This window comes from Kwoniella newhampshirensis, chromosome 1 (genome assembly GCF_039105145.1).
Source record: "Kwoniella newhampshirensis strain CBS 13917 chromosome 1, whole genome shotgun sequence".
Lineage (NCBI taxonomy): Eukaryota > Fungi > Basidiomycota > Tremellomycetes > Tremellales > Cryptococcaceae > Kwoniella > Kwoniella newhampshirensis.
This window is the reverse complement of record NC_089955.1, coordinates 1,854,189-1,871,726: the sequence shown is the minus strand read 5'-3', so window position 1 is coordinate 1,871,726 and position 17,538 is coordinate 1,854,189. Positions and strand designations below refer to the sequence as shown.

The window sequence follows — 17,538 nt, the reverse complement described above, 5'->3', positions numbered from 1 at the left end:
CTCAAGCTCCGCTACTGAGTGATGCTTGCTCGATAGCGGTACCATGACATCCGGTATCACCACCACCTGGTCCAGACACCGAGTATCGTGCCATGACACGCCCATCCGATCAATCTTGACCTACGGGTTTCTCGTCGACGGTGTTCTTGATGGCCAAGTGTTGAAAACCAGCTTCGAGAAATTGGTGGAGAGATGGCCGATCCTCGGATCAAGGGCCGCAAAGGATGACGATGTGTGTGCATTGATCCGAACATCGTACATCACTCGTTGCTGTCAATGACTGATGATTGTCGGTTTGTCAGGACAATCTTATCTGGTTGACACCGACTCGGTTCTCCCCTTGCGTACCCCACTTCACCTTCTCTCATCGGACTTCGCCAGACCACTTTGTCCCTTCACAACCAACCAGAACACCCTCGACTCATCTCCCATCCCCTGAAATGAAAGAGATATTCAATCCGCCGGCTGAGCTGCATCATCCCAGTATCGAGGGATATATCGAATCCTCACAACCCATCTTTCATCTCCAGATCACCTCGTCCGAGAAGAAGAAGAAGAAGAAGACGGCGATAGGACTGACTGTGCCGCATTGTTTTTGTGATGCGGGAGGGATGAAATCCATCTTGAGCGCTTGGAGCGAGGTGATGCGTGAGGGAGGGGTGGAAGGTGTGGGAGATGTGGAGGAAGATACGTTGTTCCTGGAGAAGATTGGAATGAAAGATGAGCGGGTCAAAGGAGAAGGAACATTGCCGAAGAGTATGTGGATACATGATATCCCGGACGAACCAATTCAGACTCAAGCAGGACCATTGCCAGCGCCTAGAGGGGGGAACAGAGGAGAAGGAAGATGGGTGATCGTGCCGAACGTTTGGTTGAGGGAGCTCAAACGGAGATGTATGAACGAGATCGGTGATCAAGGTTGGGTCAGTGAGGGTGATGTTCTCTACGCTTGGTGGGCCAAGGTAAGTCAAACATACATCTACACGAGATCAAGGTCGTGTTGGTAGCACTGTCAGAAAATCGTATTGATAGGTCTGTTGCTTCATCAATCATTCTAGATGGTCTACTCGGAAAAGTCACAATCAGACTCGACGTCCGACCGTTCTCTTGTCCTTACCATCCCAATGGATCTGCGACCTCGTCTCCTCGAGTTGTCCGCCAGACCATATCTCCATAATGCTGTTGCTCCCACCGTCCTCGTCTATCCTTCTCATTCCGCTTTCCGATCCCAATCCGTGGCGAACATAGCGAAACAGATCCGAGAGGCTATCAATTCTCATACGGAGGACGAGATTCGTCAGACCTTGAGGATCAAGACGGAACTGGCTATCACTTCTCGAGACAAGAAAAAGATGGCAACTCATTTCCCACCGGATGCGGATCGGATGACTGTCAGTAATTGGTTGAAGATGCGTTGGCCAAGTAAAGGACAAGCACCATCCGAGACGTGGTTGGATTTCTCTCCCGCCCTCAGACAAGGATCGGAAGGAGCGGGTGAAGTGTTATGGTCGAATATTGGCTTCTTACCAGGTATAGGGGCTAGACCGGCGGGGATGGCTTGTAGCAAGGATGAGGATGGAGTGTGGATGTGGTTCAGCATGGCTGTGTGGCGATGGGATATGGTTGACAGGGAATTGCAGAGCTTGAATTGACTTGTGTTCGGTCGTGATTGACTCTACCGTCAGAAATGTATAGATGGTATCGAGGCCGGCAGTATGGCGGCACTGATCAGTGTGGTTCAAGACTCACGCTGACTTCTTGTTCCATCGATACATAGTCTCCTTCTCATCTTTGATGCTGTATCCGAGCTCTCACGATCCTAGATATACATTGCCGCTTACTTACCTACCAGAGGCACAAAGTCATCGGCTGCTGATAGCACTCCTCCTTTCGCCTCACTTTCTCAACCCCTTTCCCTCCCGGCCCCTCACTTCTTCTTACGATAATCGCTCTTCAGAATCATGGCCACCCCAACACTGATGAGTGACAGGACGACTTGCACGACCCATATCAGATTGCCGCCGAGGGCATGTCGGTCGACTGAGAGTGCGAAGAGGGTCGAAGCGGTGGCGGGGCCAATGGCACGCATCATGGATGAGACGGCTTGTGACCAGCCTGTGGGGGGACGGAGCAGTGAGAATCAAGCTACGTGTATCTGCAGAGACTAAGTTGAGCGGATGAACTTACCGTTGATAGCTCCTAACGATCGCCTATTAGGAGCTGCGTCGTTGACCATTATCAAGTTGCAAGCTAAGCAGACAAAGCATGAACGCGTCAGACCGACATCTACCTTCGTGATCACGCCCACACACAGACTTACCAAATGCCATGTTCCCGACCGCGTACAATCCCAGACTCAGACACAATCCCAACCAGACAGCGACCGGTTCGTCCCTCCTCGCAAATACGTTTGTCAAGGGCAACGCCATGAATGCCGGCACGAACAGGACCACCAGCATCTTGTACAACCTGACCGTCCCCACCGTTCTCTGTAACCATGGGAAGGCGAAGAGCTGGACGACGATCGTGCTGATCCCTCGGATCGACATGGCCTTTCCGATATTGGCTTCGTCGAATCCTAATCCGCCTGCTGCAACAGGGGTAAAACAGAACAAGGGTAAGAGACCGAAGAAAGAGATTCCTTGGAGTTGGATCAAGCCGAATGAGAGCATCAATGCGTTGATTTCAGGTGTGAGCAAATCCCGGAACCCAACAGCAGGTCCATCATCGTCGTCATCCTCGTTGTTGACGTTGTTATCTTCGATATGCGCGAGTCCATCACCGGTGGCGGTGGTGGTATCGGAGGAACGTGGGTGGGAGTGAGGGAAATCCTGTCCTGCTTCGCGTGTATCTCCATCATCCGTAGAAGAGTAGTGTACGATAGTCTTAGGAGTGTGGTGGTGCGGTTTAGTGGCCCCAGATCCAGCTGCAGGAGGCAACGTCTCTTTCATGAAGAAGAAGGCCAGAATGCCACTGCTGATCGGGAAGAATGCGGCGATCAGGCAAGGTAAGAGATAAGGGTAGGATTCGAAGATGGGGAAATGTTCGCCAAACGAGGGGAAACGGCGTGCGATGTGAGGGAAGTAACCGCCGATTGTCGAGGCGAGGATCGTTCCAATCGCCATAGACAGGGGAAAGAATGAAAAAGCTCGAGATTGATTCGTCTCGTCGCATAGCTCGGCGCTGGATGGTCACGGCGAGGGTCATGTTAATTAGTCAGCGTTGAAACATTCTCGATCAGAGTCATACAGTTGGCCAGGTCGCAATGGCGTTACTGAACGGTTCAAGAGAGGATATGAGGTATGAGTCAAATCTCACATGACACTCTTCAGTACCGCCACATTTCCATTGGCAAGTCCATTGATTACCCTCGTCACGATCATCATGGGGAAAGTGGTACTGAATCCGAACAAGATAGAAGAGAGTGCTGCGCCTCCACATCCCTGCGTCGAGTTTTTGGGGTATCAGCACCCGTATCACGAGCTGGAAGTTGCGTTGCGTGACGACGTACGATGAGCAAGACGGGCTTCCTCCCCCATCGATCACTTGCGGTCCCCCAATGGAAAACGGTGAGCAGTTCTGCTACGGCGAAGATGGATTCGATCTGGGTCGGCGGATGTGTTGTCAGCATGATCGACAAGCAACATGTCTCTAAGAATGGTATGGACACAGCTTTGAACACAGCAAGTATCTCCTCCATGTAGTCTAGGATCGGGTCTATGAGATACGAAGAGAAGACCTTTCCACTTACCAAACCCGCATAAAACCCCGTCTTCTTCGGATCGTCCACTATCCCCAGATCCAAGAGCATCTGATTGATATACGGGAAACAAGACATGAACGCGATCGGTTCGGTGACGCGTACAAAACATGCGATGAGAAGTTGGAACTTCGGTAAAGGTGTGGTGGGAGAAGAATTGGCTTTGGCATCTTTGTTGTTGGTCGGTCGTGAAGGGGATGAGAGGTTGGTTCGGATGAGGGTCGAGGAGGATGATGATGAGGATGAGGGTGAGGTCGATCGATGTTCTTCGGGAGGCAAGAGAGGTTGGGTCTCGGAGGGAGGTTCGGTTTTGGGTTTGGTCTTGGGGGCCATCTTGGAAAGATAGGATGGTGTATTGGATTAATTGGAGATTGACGCGGATTGACGCGCACACGATCGAGGAGATCGGCCAAGAGCCAGATGAACTGTACCAAGTGAGAAGTAAGAGAGATTGTATCTACAGCAATATCGAGCAACGATGTGAGCTGTCCGATTATGGAACGACATCCACAACAGCGGCATGCATCGACACAACAGCAGTCAAGAAGACCACACCTGCTGTCGGTGAGCTGTGAAAGAAAAAGCATACCCAACCGGTACTTCGGACGTAATGTCGCCGGTAATCGCCCGGTGCGAAGAGGATGGTCAGGGAAACTGTAGCGAGCAGCCCGGTCAATACAGCACCGGACTGCCTTGATTGCTATCGTCCATCATCGTAATATGCATTCTATGCAACTGGTTCATGGTATATCAAGAGATTCAAGCTTAACTTTGTTTGAAGAGCGCGATCTACTGCCCTCACGCTCGCTGATGGAAACTCATAATCTCATCGTACAATAACCTCTTCAGGTCATCTCGGCTGACACTGTCCTTGGCCATGTCAAAGTCAAAGAAACTGGGGTCGAGCGGTTGAGCACTGGGTTCATCTTCCGGGTCGTGATATGCATTGAGGTATGGGTGAGCGAGGCATTGTTCAACAGTGTATCGTTTCCGAGGATCGACTGGAGAGATGCGATAGTCAGCATACGACCAATTTTCCCATAACGCTGAACACTTACAGGTCAGAGTCTTGGTTAAGAAATCGATGGCCAAGGGGTTAGCATTGGGGTACAAAGAAGCAAATGTCCTCCTTCTGCGCATACTAAGGGGCAGAAGCACAAGTCAGCCTTTAGAAACTTTGTTGATCAGGGAAGAGGGCTGACTCACGGCAGGGAACGAATATACTCTCTAGACCTCTTCGACGTTATGGCTTGGAACTCGTCGATCATTGGAGTGCCCAGGACGTCAAGAATGAGAGAAAGTTGGTGATGGCTGAGTGAATGAGTCAGTACCGTACATAATGAAAGTGGCGTTTCGTTGTTAGACGGCTGGCAGGTCCCGAAAGTGGCATGTACACTCACTAGTCCTTCCCTGGAAACAAAGGCTTTCCATTAAGCATCTCGGCGAGAATACATCCGACGGACCAGACGTCGATCGACTGGAGGATGCCTTCAGTCCATGTCTAAAACGTTTTGAGGAAGGATGCGACTCACCTTGGTATACATTCTGAACGAAAGCATGACCTCGGGGGCTCGGTACCATCGAGTTGCAACGTCTGGTCAGAACGAGTCAGCTGTGGCACCATATGCAACCCGTCGAGCACAACAGCCAGCTCACATTCCGTCATGAACCCTTGGTTGTTTCCTTCCCCAGGAACACCTGTCTGTGTGCTTCGAGCAAGACCAAAGTCGCACACTTTGAGATCGCAATTTGCGTTGAGAAGTAGATTGGCAGGTTTCAGATCACGGTGGATGACTGGAATGGCGACCAGCTTGTGAGCATGTGAAACCTTCGAAGTCGGCAGCTGGTGACTCACTCTCAGCTGAATGGAGAGCTTTAAGCGCTCGACAAGTTTGGTATAGGAAGTATTGACAGTGATCATCGCTCAAATCCTGGGTTCGGATCACTCTGTGTAGATCCGTCTCCAGTAGTTCTTGCACGAGGTATACTGATACCGTGGGCCGTCAGCTATGGCATGACGGAACTCCTTGAAAAGTATGCCGCGCCACCACCCAATAACACCCGATATAGCCACTGCTCACTCACCTTCGTGAAAGCCGTCGTACGATGGTGGGCGTACGATGTCCAGTACCGAGATGATCTTAAGTCGGACCCATCGTCAGCTGCAAATTCTCGAGGTCGATTCCATCGGACAGAATACGAGAGATTTTCGAGCCAGCTCACATTCTCACTAACGCCTTCCTGTGCAAAGTACTTCAACAACTTCAGTTCTCGCAATGTCCTCAGAGCGAACATGGAGTGATCGAAAGGTGCAATCTTCTTGATGGCCACTTTGGTACCGGACGGTGTATGGAGTGCAGAAGCTACGACGCCGTATGCCCCTTCGCCAATGACATCGATCACCTGGTATGCGTTGCCTGACATAAGATTGAGACTATCAGCGAGTGCGCTGCGAGAACGGAAGGAACTCAGGAAGGATGAGACGCAATTCTAATTGAGGGCCCAAGGGTACTGGTAGATGGAAAACAAAAGGCCAGAACAATTTGTGTGCGATGGGAAGCGGAGATGAAGTTAGGGGTGAAGCTGACTAGACTCACCGACATTGAATCTGACTTTACGAGGAGCCGAGGAGCTAGACCCTTTAGTAGTCCTCTCTTGTGCTGGAGCAGCAGCAGGCGGACCCATGTTTGAGGCAGGCTGTCGCCCGTCGAGCGTTGCCGCTGGCATGGAACCAGGATAGACGGCAGCGGTCGACATGGTGTATGATGGATTGAACGGACTCAAGCGCTGCGAAGATCTTCGATGAGTTGCGCACTGATTTGGACGTGGTGATGGAGACTCACGAGTGGTCTTTTGGGAAGAAGGGGAAGGATTGATGCTTTGTCAAGTTGATATCTGTATATTATAGCTGCTTCTGCTTCTGCTCTTGTGGATGTGAATTGTCGAGTTGTGGTGAGGTAAGAGAAAGGAGAGTTCAGGATAGGATAGGATATCAAAGGATGATTGGGAGTGGTGTCGACTCGAGGGAGTGTTCAAACAGGGATCACAAAGGAGTACAAAGGTGGTGGTGGTGGTGGGTTGCTATTCGGGTACTGTGCAAGTCCAATCTGTGGGATGAGGTTTTCAAGGTATACCTTTTGATACGACTGCTGTGAGGTGTAGAGACAAGGAACAAGGAAGAGAGAAAGAGCTGTGTCCACTGATGATGAAACTCTTGCATGATGGTGGATGTATCGATCATCAAACTCGATTCAAGAAGGTAGAGAAAGGGGGGGGTTGTGGTGGGGCGATCCGAGCGTTACATGAAGGATTATTGTGACTTACACATAAAACAAACTCGCAAGAACGCCTCTTTGATCCCCAGCATCCTTCTTGCCCTACTCCCTTCCGGTGTACTCCCACTGCTATCTGTGGTTGATGCCATTATGGCGGCTGCCTGAAGCATGGGAAGACTGAGGAGTCACTGCTGCCCGCGAAAGGTTTCTATTGTTGTTGAAACACGTCCACCCAAGGGTTGAAACGAGAACTGCCCTATTCTGTTGTTGGCTCGAGGTGGAGGGGAGATCCACGTGGGAGCCACGCTCCAAGTCTGAATAGTAGTCACGAATGACGTACCGAGTGAGAATCACATCCGTGTAGTGTTATCACGATGGAGCAGACAGGGTGGTCGTCGGGGGTCAAGCTTGTTCGATCCACATCTGTTTTCTCATTTGACATCTTCTCGCACCCTAATCAAATCATATACACAAGAATAAAGAGACACGCACCATTCAGCATGTTCCGACTCATCCCCATCACTCGATCACTCACACTCGCGCGTCAGACTCTCCCCTCACCCGCCATCGTCACCGGTCGAGGATTCACCTCGTTCCCCGCTCGATCCAACAAGGGTCCCGACCTTTCTGGAGGACACGCGACGGACAAGGCCCACCAGACGGGACATACCGATGGGGACGTCCAGTCTGCTTCGGTCAGAGCTGGACAAGATGCCAAGTCCAAAGCGACCGGATCAGGTGGAGACGAAGCGTTTGACGTGGCGCGTCAAGGTAGTAAAGACGGTGAGAGCAAGACTTCCAAGTCGGCGAAAGAGGTGGAGAACGAAGATGGATCGAAGAGTCAGGCGTCGGGTGCGATGAAGGATCAGATTGGGGGTCAGGATGAAGATGGGCCAGGGGTGGAGTTTGGCGGCAAGGAAGAAGCGGCAGGTGCGAGTTATACCGATATGGCGAAACAGGCCTTGGGATTTGACAAGGTGAAAAAGTTGCATAACGTGAGTGAGGCAATCCGACCATTTGGTGTTGTATTTGCGGGAAAAAGATCACATGCTAAGCAAGTGAATCGACTTCCACAGGAGGGAAGAGACTTCCACACATCTGCACGAGCATACCGACCTGCGTCGGACAACCCGGAAACCTCCCGTCAACCCAAAGAGTCCAACCTGCACAGCGACCAGAACGAGCATCTCAAGCACAGCTCCGCCTCCGCCCCCGACAAGGGCAAGGGGAATGCAGCCGACGAGCCTCACTTGCCCTCGAAGAGCGGCATGAACGCTGGTGCTGTGAAGCAAGGTGGTGGCGCGCCTCAGAAGAAAGGCTTCCACACTAGTGCAAGGAAGAGCGCGGAGAAGACGTATGCCCAAGCGTTCTCTCCAGGTGGAAGCGAGACGAGTGCTGTAAGTGCGCTTTTGTAATAAGTAGTCTTCACCTATGATCCCATGTCACCAGTTCAGTGGGAGTTCGTCATGACACTGAGACGCAGTGCTAATGGAGATCGTGATCGCCCTTTCCACAGCAAAAGTCTCCTCCTACCGCCCTTCCTCCAGACCTCGAATCGCCTTATGGTGCAGATGCCATCCAAAAGCCTGACGCAGGTCAAACCCCCGCCTCCAAAGTCCAATTCTCATCAACCGCGGTTGACCCACCCAACGAGGCTCTGAGAGAGGCTGCGAAGAACGGGACCTTGGCAGACAGGAACCCGCAACCTCAGGCGGAGTTTGGGTGAGTATATCCGACTGCCTGCAAGTGGTAGAGCTGGAACTGATATGGGTGGTTTTCCCTTGCGGTCAGGGAGATGGGGAACAATGAAGCTTGGAAGCACAGGAAGTAGGCGAAACCAGCAGCAGAGCGGAAGGAAAACCATTCGAATGTAGCAACCGCATGGAAAGACCATTATCAATTTAGTGTAGTATACTGTTCGTGCTCGACATGTATCGAACTTCGTGACTTGACGGGCTTTGAGCTGTTGAGTTGAGCTAAGCCGCATCGTGCGAACAAGTACATCAAAATGACATGGTATATGCAACAGGCATCAATACGTATTCCGAGGTCAAATTAGAAGACTGGGCATAAGGAGCGAGTGAGCCATCAGACCACAATGTGTCGGACCAAGCAGACTCACTAGCATGGACCATCTCGCTGGCGACAGCTGAGCCTGCACCGAACCCGAAACCCGTGACGGCACTGTTACCGAGCTGTGTGCGGCGTCAGCGGCAATTCAGAACGTTCGGGAGCGAAAGGAGAGTGAAGACAGTGGCGAGTTGAGCGTGGTTGCTCTGTTCGTCGAAGTTGGAAATGAGGCCGATTTGGAGTCCGCCAGAAAAGGAAGTTACCACCCACCTGCGCTCCAATCTTTCCAAACTTCCCCTTATGAGTTGGTTCTTGCTGGACCACCATCGTCTGAGGCTGCTGTTGTTGTAGTTGATGTTCTTGTGGAGACATAACCTGCATGTGTCCGGCAGGGGGTTTCTGATCGTAGTAACCCTGCATGGGCCCTTCTTGTTGATATGGGATCATGGCTTGAGGTGGAGGTGGACCAGAGTAGTATGAGGAAGATGTAGCGGGTGGGGGAGGGCTATAGAATAAAGACACAGGTCTGACGTCAGCAACAAACACAGACCACAAGCGATAGATTTGCAGATCAGAAAGCCCACTTACAGCTTCTCGACGTAGTTGGCTGGGAATAGGCCGGAACGAGGTAAAGGACCGTTATGTCCGTTCGGGATCACTCGTCCCCTATACCATTGATCGTTGACTGCGACGTGGTTGAAAGTCAAAGTGTGTCAGCGAGTCCAAGTAGAGGAATCGAGCATCTTCTGCCTGACTCACCCTCTTCATCGATGATCACCACATCTCCACCTCGGAATTGCAGGTCGTCAGGTTGCTATGAGACATGGTAGGACACAGTCAGCCATTGCTGCACGGACCATCTCGGTGGATAGGGTCTGATCATCACTCACTGTCCCACTGAAGTCCCATAGAGCCTTTGCTCTCACTTCTGGAGGTTCGTGTCTACTTCCTCCGCCTCTAGGGGGTAACATCGGTGCTTGGACTTGTACCTGAGGTTGAGCCTGAGCTTGGTTTTGCTGAGAAAATTGTTGCGATCCGCCACCACTACCACCTACTGCCGTCGTAGCTGCTTCTTCCTGAGCATGACGGACTGTCCATGAAGGGGAAGAGCTGTTGATATTGAGATTGGCAAATGACGAAGAAGGGGAGGTGGTAGCGGGAGCGACCAGACTGGGGAAAGGGCCTGTTGGTGAAGGTAATTTCTGACGGATGAGAGATGCGTCAACGGGGTTGATGAGTGATAATGATTCCAATAGAGCTATGGACGAGAGAGTCTGGTTGATCAAGTGAGAAGCGAACGCTTGAGCAGCTTGAGCCGTCATCGTCTCGATCGGCTATCTCTGGGTCTAGAGTATAAAGAGGAGCTGTTGAAGATCAGATGTATGGGGAACAATAACGGACAAAAGAAACGAAGGTTGACTGAAAGTAATGCATTCAAAGTATGCACTTTGCAATAACAAACCCTTACACGTGCCCAAAAAGGTACAAAGCGCAGTAGACGGCATGCGCAATGGCACCGAGGACGACGGCAAAGGACAACGATGTAAACCAGTCCTGGTATGCTGCGGACTTCAGGTAGGTCTGACCATGCATAACATGACCCTCTCCGAACATCTTAGAAGTATGCATAAGTCGTCGGGGTAAGTCATAACGGACGAACCATTCTTTTCAGTCCGTCCTCCCTGCCGTCCCTCAAATGTTCGATAATGCTTCATCACTCGTAGTCCGTCATTTGCTTGCCTTGAACCAGTCGTTAGAACATTCCCTCCTCACGAGCCACTCCCCATCCTATCCTCGCCGCCGCTGCCACTGTCGCTGACAAGAACAGCGGGGTGATCAACGTCTGCAGCGAGACGATCTTGGCCAGTTCCGTGACGGGCAACGTCGGTACTCCTCCTGTCGTCTTGAGCGGGGTGATGGCGTGGAAGAGCGAGACTGAGACGATCACCATGATGGGGAGAGCGAACAAGGCGGTGGTTATCAAGCCTGTCAACCAGGCTCGCGAGATCGCTTTGGCGACGGGACTACCGAGCGATCCGTAATCTGGGGCGATTCCTGATAATCTCGATAACATGCCTCCTCCAATTATAAGCTGTCTTCCCACGATGGAGAAACATAGGATGGAAAGGGCGTTGAAGCAGACGTATAGTTTGCTGGTGGCGAGTTGACCTATCCTGACAGTCAAGGTGTTCTTGTTCCCCCTCTTGTCCGCCTCGATATCGGGTATATGCATGATGAAGATCCTCGCCTGTTCGTAAGCGTACAGGCCGAAGAGCATGAACCACATCTGCGAGTCGAGATGGAAGCCGGATGTGGAGGAAGCAGAGGTGGAAGCGAAGAGATCGCTGAAGGGGATAGAACGACCTGTGGAGGCGGTGTAATGACCCAAGATACCGAACAGCATGGAGACCGGCGCGATGAAGAGTGAACTGACGACCTCGCCGAATCCGTGGTAATGGAGTCGTAAAGGTGGACCGATGTACGATTGCGACAGGATCGTGCTGAAGATTCCGACCTGTAAGGCCAATCCTCGGAATGGGGATGAATGGAGAGAACCTGAAGAAGTAGGATCGTAGGATTGATTGGCCGTGGTGATTCTCGATACGAGGATGAGAATGACGAGAGCGAATTGGAAGAACATGGCGCAGACCAATGCGGCGTAAGGTGGGAATGTGCCGTCGTGAATGATTCGACAAGACGAACTCATGATCTTCTCATTGATCTCCTGTACCACCTCTGCAGTCTTCTCCTCGCTCCCATGACCATCCTGCTCGTCCTCGATCTCCTTCTTCTTCTTGATATCTTTTCGGATCGCGGTGACTTGACCCGGTCGATCCAGATCCCAGTCAAAGTACTCGTTCGCGTAGTTGATCGAGATATTCGTGCCCCAAGTGATCAGGACGCATTGGATCGTAGCCCACCAATCCAGGTGTTGAAAGGGAGAAGAGGGTGTCGTTGGAATCATAATCGAAGAGAGGGGGAAGATCTGACTGGAGACGAGACATCCTAGCAGTGTCCACAGTGGGACCTCGGAGGCTAACGGGATTCTACCCAATGCGACCAGAGCCTGAAGCTGTTGCCAGACGTCGAGATGCTGGGGATCGTATGCCTCTCCGGTCAAGGTGCTGTCGACGGATAATCGATCTTTCCTCATGGTGATTGGGACGAATGGGCGACTAAAGGTGTAGCAATGTCTCGACGGGGGCCAGGAGTATAACGATGCCTACTCAGGTATGATGAGAGATGCAAACAACAAATGCAAGGACGATATCATGTACCCATTCGTCCTCATCAATCGTCAGATCCCATTCTCACATTTCCTCTCCCCCTTGGTATGCCCCCTCCCTCGCGTCACTGAAACTCAAACGTCATCAAACGGACTGATATCTACTGGCAAAGTACCATCCAGACGATCGTGGTTCGATTCCTGCCTGCTTCAGGCACCGCAAAGTCAATCGAACGTGTTCGCCGATGACAGCATGATGACTGATCCCTGGAATCACTCGTATCTCGAATCATCATTCCATGCTACGATGAGGTGCGGTACGACTACTACTATGAACTGTCACTTGCGATCACAACAGCATAGATGCTCCTGGCGCGAATCCAGATGCAGCAGACTGCTTTGCATGAATACATCCTTACGGTATTCCCTTCTACACGTTGAGCTTCTTGGCGAGCCTTATCGCACCACAGTCCCAGTATTTACCAATCTGCACACAGTCGATGATCCTACACAACCATGTTCAGTTATGGTTGCATCCACCCCATTCGACAACGGAGATGCTGGCCACACCTCACTCACAGTTTCCGAGAGCTTTGTTCGGTCAGCTGCAACGTTTCTGGTAGAGCGTCGCCTAGTAATTCACAGATGGACAGAACCAGATCGGTGACATGATACATTTCTGACAGAGGCGGGTCGTGTGACTACATGTGCGTCATGAGCGGTCGTGTCTGTACGTCTATAGGATCCGGACTCACCGTGATCAGCTCTAAGCCTCGAGACGTCCTCTGCCAAGCATTGCACGCTCTTTCCTGCAGCCTCTGCTTCAATTTCGGGTCGAAATCGGCGTATTTTTGGGCGGGACAGATAGACTGTATGTCGATCATCACGGTGCATAATTCGAGACACAATAGCGACCGCAGCACGTCTAGAGCTCGTTTACTGTAGACTTTGTTGAATGTCCGCCGCGTGGACGTCTTGATGGCGTGGCCGATGGCGTCCACCCATAGGTAAATGTCGTCGATGCGAGAAAATGCGATATCATAGTCCACTGGGGTTCCACGATACTCTGGCGGTAACAGTGATCTTTGGCGAGCAATCCAGTGGATATTTTCGGCAGCATTGCGTGAAAGGTGATCCCAGAAGTAAACCCGGGGATCACTTCGGTGATAACCATCATCGAGACACAGCAGTGGTTCCAGTTCCTCGAGTCCAATGTCTAATGAAGGTGGCGGTGGGGGTAAGGGGATCCGTAACATAGCAAAACATTCTGGCTTTCTGCAAACACAGTCAGCAAAGGAACCGAGACCGAAGTTCGCCATACACTTACATGAGAGATGGCACCCCGAGCAGTATCGACATCTGGGCTTCATACATCTTTCGAGCATCAGCGTCGTAGGTCACATTCAAACTCACAGCTACCTGAAATGCATTTCTCCACAGCAGGTTCCTTTTGCCCTCGTCGATCGGCACTTTCTGCAGATGCAAAGCCGCTAGAGCCACGGCCCAAGCCTCGACGTGTCGGAGGGTCTCGTTGTATTCCTTCGTACCGCTTCTACCGATGACCTTGGCTGCAGTGCGTAGACACGACAGCAGAAAAATCAAATCTTCCGTGGACGTGAAAGTCGATAAGGTGAGATCTTCAAGCATGTTGAAGTGGGTGTAGAGCATAGTGCGAAGAGCATCTTCCTGGACGGAACCTTTGGGATACATCCTGTCCATCCATTGAGTTTTGGTCACTTTTTCTATTGGCAGGATTTGTCCAGCGGACGGGACCAAGTTGTCGTTCTGTAGTTGATGCGTGAGCCGAGGTGGAAGAGTGTTTGAAGTCAGTCGTATTGCATAGGTAAGGCTTACGCCGGTAGCAGGAGAACTCCAAAGCAGACTCACAATGAAGTTGCAAAACTTCAAACCTGAGACAGAGAGGATGACCGTCGCGAACTGCACGTCCCGTATTTACCGTCAACAATTGACACATGGCACATCAATCTACAATGCTTACATTTAGAAGGGAGTCCGAGATTACATCAGCAGCGCAAGCCTTCAGCGCCATGTCGATAAAATCCACCTCGACAGCGGCAAGTCGACTTCGCCCTTGACCGGCCAGAACTTGACGCGATTGATGATCCAGGGCGGACTGCAAAGCACGGCTTGAGGATCGAGGAGATACCACAGTGAGGGTCGAAGATGGGGACGGTCTTTGTCTTTTATAGGCGCTTCTGAATGCACTACGTGGAGGCAATGGACATACTCCTGCTGGATGAGAGCTACACCGTTCACACATCATCTCATCGGCGTCCCAGACGCAGCGGACTATATAGAAAGGCGATCAGCGTACGATTATGATGTTACCCAAACTGCAGAATAGCCTGGGAGGGGGATGGTGGTGTATGACGGAGCATTCACCTTTGACTCTGGCGCATGATGCACACGGCGCTTTGCTTCCAGCCCAGGACATGTCAGCTGTCGAGTCCACTGACGTTGACATAAAAGGTGGGGACTGACTCACGACTTGCGAACGGGCCCAGAACATGTCCGATTTGAGGCTCGACATCTGGTACAGACGGATGAGGATGTCGAAGGGCCTTCCCAGGAGCAATGAACGTGACGATCCCTGCATTCTTTGCAAGGGGTGTTGCGTTGAGATGGGAGGTTCATTCTGTACGGGTCAATCCTGTGACCGAAAGATAGAGTGGGGTTAATAGGAGTTCGAAGTTGTGGTTGTAGATGATTGGTACAACTCGTGAGAGCGGGTTTCAACGAGTCCACATACCCCTGGATGAGAACTTCTGGTCGATTCGGTTGCGCGAGAAGAAGGAGGGAAGAATGATTTTGTTCGAACAGAAGCAACGTTGTGCTCTAATCTTATCAGACCATCCATCTGCTGACACATCCAGGAATACAAGCATAAAGTCAAGGTTGCATTACAAAGCCATGAATTTTCTAATGACATTACAATCCTGTTTCGTATTCGCCATCCCGAGTCTTGTAATCGAATTCCCGACCCGGTAAAAAGTCAGCAGATGGATCCGACTTTTCACCACTTTTTAACGCTGTCTCCACTCTGGGCTTTCCATCATTTGCTCACTACCAACACCCAGAGCCCATCGAGATGGGGAAGCGAGCTGAACAAGCCAAGAAACGGAGACGTCTCGCCCAGAACCCGAGTGCAGGGAAGACCTCGATACCTGCCTATCTCCCGTCTCCGCCCGACCTGGACGACGAGGATGACCAGCTCGTATCTTCAGAAGATCTAGCCACGACGATCTTTGTGCTGCAGACGTTATGTCAAAACCCGGAAGAGCTGTCAAATAAGGGCATGAAGGATCTGAAGAGGGCTACGTATGAACTGCATCGTGTCATGGCAGAGGGAGCAGCGATCGGTCAGTCAGACTGTCAACACTGTGAATGTGTCGCTAACGAGATTCAATGGACAGGCTCATCACTCACGTCGAAGATCTCTGCCGCCCTGCAAGACTATCGCTTCAAGGACGCTTTGGTATATCTCTTCGAAATGTATACACGCAAACTTCCTCCCAAGCTTGGAGCCTTACAAAGATGGGTCAGAGAGTGCGATGCGACTTCTTCCAGCGATGGCTCAGCAGGCGATGCGGAAGCTATGAGGTGTCTGGACATGATCCTACGAATAGCGAACATGTCGCCTGAGAACGGGGCAGAAGAGGGAGAAGTTGCGGAGACTGCTATTGTGCGAAGAAAGGGGATCTGGCGAGCGAGAGAAGCGGTCGAAGGGGAGATCAAAGTCGCAGGCATAATACCCAAGGGGAATAGTGAGTGATCATATCCTTCGTCCAATGCTGACCATTGGCAGTACCCTCTCCCACACCTTATCCCAACTTCCGCGTGGTCAATTACACACCCGGACCGGAACGTAAACCTCCCAACGTTTATGGCTCGACAGTCTACGCTTCGTCCCCTTCCGCCATTCAGCTCTCAACGCAAAGACCCACACCAACAAAGCACGACGTGCCAGGTGTACCGGGTGCTTTCCTCGTCACCGACGTCTTGACCCCTGAAGAATGCTTGCAGATCGTACAAGCTGCCTCTTCTGTCGGGTTCGAGAGGGACGAAGCTGCTCAGGGGTCTGCTAGAATGAAGACCTCGGTGAGTACAGCATACCTGTGAAAATGTTAGTCATTGTTCTGAGACACTTTTGTTTCTCTTTAGATCCTTGCCCGGAACTTCGTCTGGCTTGCAGATCAGCCCTTCCTCGACCATTTCTATTCTCAGATCCTGCCCTTCGTCCCCAAATCGGCTCCCACGTCTGTGGACGGCAATGGTGGAGGGAAGGTCAGAGGCATCAATGCGAGATTCAGAGTGTATCAGTACACTGAGAACCAAGTGTATCGAGTGAGTTTGCCGATGCTTAAGCTATCACTCGAAGCTAATCGCTCACAAGCCGCACATCGATGGAGCTTGGCCCGCAGCAGGTCTTGATCCGGTGACGGGAGAATACCTTCACGAGTGAGTTTGGCTCCGGATGATCGTTGACATGTGCATTGTGACTGATATCTCTTCCCAATAGTTCATCACCTTCCAATGACCCTTTATGGTCACGCTATACCCTTCTCGTGTATCTCAACTCTGATATCCCTCGCGATACAGGCGCTACTACGTTCTTCCTGCCCTCCTCCGAGGTTGGAACGCTCGATGCGATCTCCGTAGCACCTGTTCAAGGGGCCGTATTGTGTTTCCGTGAGTCGTATCTAATCTGCCGGTGTATGACTACTGACGAACACGGCAGCCCATGGAGATACACAAGGTTCACTGCTACACGAGGGCAGTGCCGTAGGAGCAGAAGGTCGAAAGTTTGTGATACGGACAGATCTGCTGTATGAGGCCAAAGGCTTTGGTGCTTTCAAGCCTCCTGCGAGCGTAGGAGTTGTTCAGGGTGGGAAGGCAGAGGAGGGTATTGGCGGGTGATGCAGTGACTATTGCCTGGTATAAATAGCTCTTTGATCGATAGTACCCTCATGACACGGTATGTACGTATCGCATGGAACCATAAGGACTTGAATGCTTTTGGGACCATTGTTTTGCGGTAGATCTCTGGCAATGCATGCTTAGGTGTGACATCGGCCCTCGCAAGATAACTGATCTCCCATCTATATTTAGGCATGTCTCCTCCCACCTTTCTCCACAAAATGATCGACTAAAACCGCTTATCACCGCTTGAATCCGCTTATCCCCGT

At 51.4% G+C, this 17,538-nt stretch overlaps 8 protein-coding genes across 8 annotated transcripts; 3 read left to right on the top strand and 5 right to left on the bottom strand.

The window, feature by feature from the left end:
* Positions 1-43: 43 nt before the first annotated feature.
* IAR55_000683 (uncharacterized protein) lies at positions 44-1,652 on the top strand (the record flags this gene model as incomplete). Its single annotated transcript, XM_066943817.1, has 3 exons — positions 44-232; positions 303-962; positions 1,059-1,652. 3 exons carry the CDS (start codon positions 44-46, stop codon positions 1,650-1,652), a joined length of 1,443 nt encoding a protein of 480 aa, XP_066806359.1.
* Positions 1,653-1,927: 275 nt separating this feature from the next.
* On the bottom strand, positions 1,928-4,093 carry IAR55_000682 (uncharacterized protein; the record flags this gene model as incomplete). Its single annotated transcript, XM_066943816.1, has 6 exons — positions 1,928-2,115; positions 2,188-2,250; positions 2,321-3,183; positions 3,319-3,443; positions 3,512-3,604; positions 3,752-4,093. The coding sequence occupies 6 exons, from the start codon at positions 4,091-4,093 to the stop codon at positions 1,928-1,930; spliced, it is 1,674 nt and encodes a 557-aa protein (XP_066806358.1).
* A 465-nt stretch (positions 4,094-4,558) lies between these two features.
* Positions 4,559-6,517, bottom strand: IAR55_000681 (uncharacterized protein; the record flags this gene model as incomplete). The annotated part of the gene is made up of 10 exons (XM_066943815.1): positions 4,559-4,761; positions 4,819-4,901; positions 4,967-5,071; positions 5,161-5,237; positions 5,293-5,354; positions 5,417-5,554; positions 5,616-5,747; positions 5,846-5,900; positions 5,984-6,177; positions 6,358-6,517. 10 exons carry the CDS (start codon positions 6,515-6,517, stop codon positions 4,559-4,561), a joined length of 1,209 nt encoding a protein of 402 aa, XP_066806357.1.
* Positions 6,518-7,535: 1,018 nt separating this feature from the next.
* On the top strand, positions 7,536-8,866 carry IAR55_000680 (uncharacterized protein; the record flags this gene model as incomplete). Its single annotated transcript, XM_066943814.1, has 4 exons — positions 7,536-8,030; positions 8,112-8,432; positions 8,552-8,757; positions 8,827-8,866. The coding sequence occupies 4 exons, from the start codon at positions 7,536-7,538 to the stop codon at positions 8,864-8,866; spliced, it is 1,062 nt and encodes a 353-aa protein (XP_066806356.1).
* A 224-nt stretch (positions 8,867-9,090) lies between these two features.
* On the bottom strand, positions 9,091-10,427 carry IAR55_000679 (uncharacterized protein; the record flags this gene model as incomplete). Its single annotated transcript, XM_066943813.1, has 6 exons — positions 9,091-9,098; positions 9,158-9,230; positions 9,376-9,610; positions 9,694-9,790; positions 9,865-9,919; positions 9,996-10,427. 6 exons carry the CDS (start codon positions 10,425-10,427, stop codon positions 9,091-9,093), a joined length of 900 nt encoding a protein of 299 aa, XP_066806355.1.
* A 431-nt stretch (positions 10,428-10,858) lies between these two features.
* IAR55_000678 (uncharacterized protein) lies at positions 10,859-12,259 on the bottom strand (the record flags this gene model as incomplete). Its single annotated transcript, XM_066943812.1, has 1 exon — positions 10,859-12,259. The coding sequence occupies one exon, from the start codon at positions 12,257-12,259 to the stop codon at positions 10,859-10,861; it is 1,401 nt and encodes a 466-aa protein (XP_066806354.1).
* A 502-nt stretch (positions 12,260-12,761) lies between these two features.
* IAR55_000677 (uncharacterized protein) lies at positions 12,762-14,948 on the bottom strand (the record flags this gene model as incomplete). Its single annotated transcript, XM_066943811.1, has 6 exons — positions 12,762-12,837; positions 12,911-13,032; positions 13,087-13,606; positions 13,659-14,269; positions 14,331-14,641; positions 14,735-14,948. The coding sequence occupies 6 exons, from the start codon at positions 14,946-14,948 to the stop codon at positions 12,762-12,764; spliced, it is 1,854 nt and encodes a 617-aa protein (XP_066806353.1).
* A 492-nt stretch (positions 14,949-15,440) lies between these two features.
* IAR55_000676 (uncharacterized protein) lies at positions 15,441-17,269 on the top strand (the record flags this gene model as incomplete). Its single annotated transcript, XM_066943810.1, has 7 exons — positions 15,441-15,711; positions 15,766-16,116; positions 16,248-16,450; positions 16,514-16,696; positions 16,746-16,810; positions 16,872-17,041; positions 17,091-17,269. The coding sequence occupies 7 exons, from the start codon at positions 15,441-15,443 to the stop codon at positions 17,267-17,269; spliced, it is 1,422 nt and encodes a 473-aa protein (XP_066806352.1).
* Between the last annotated feature and the right edge of the window lie 269 nt (positions 17,270-17,538).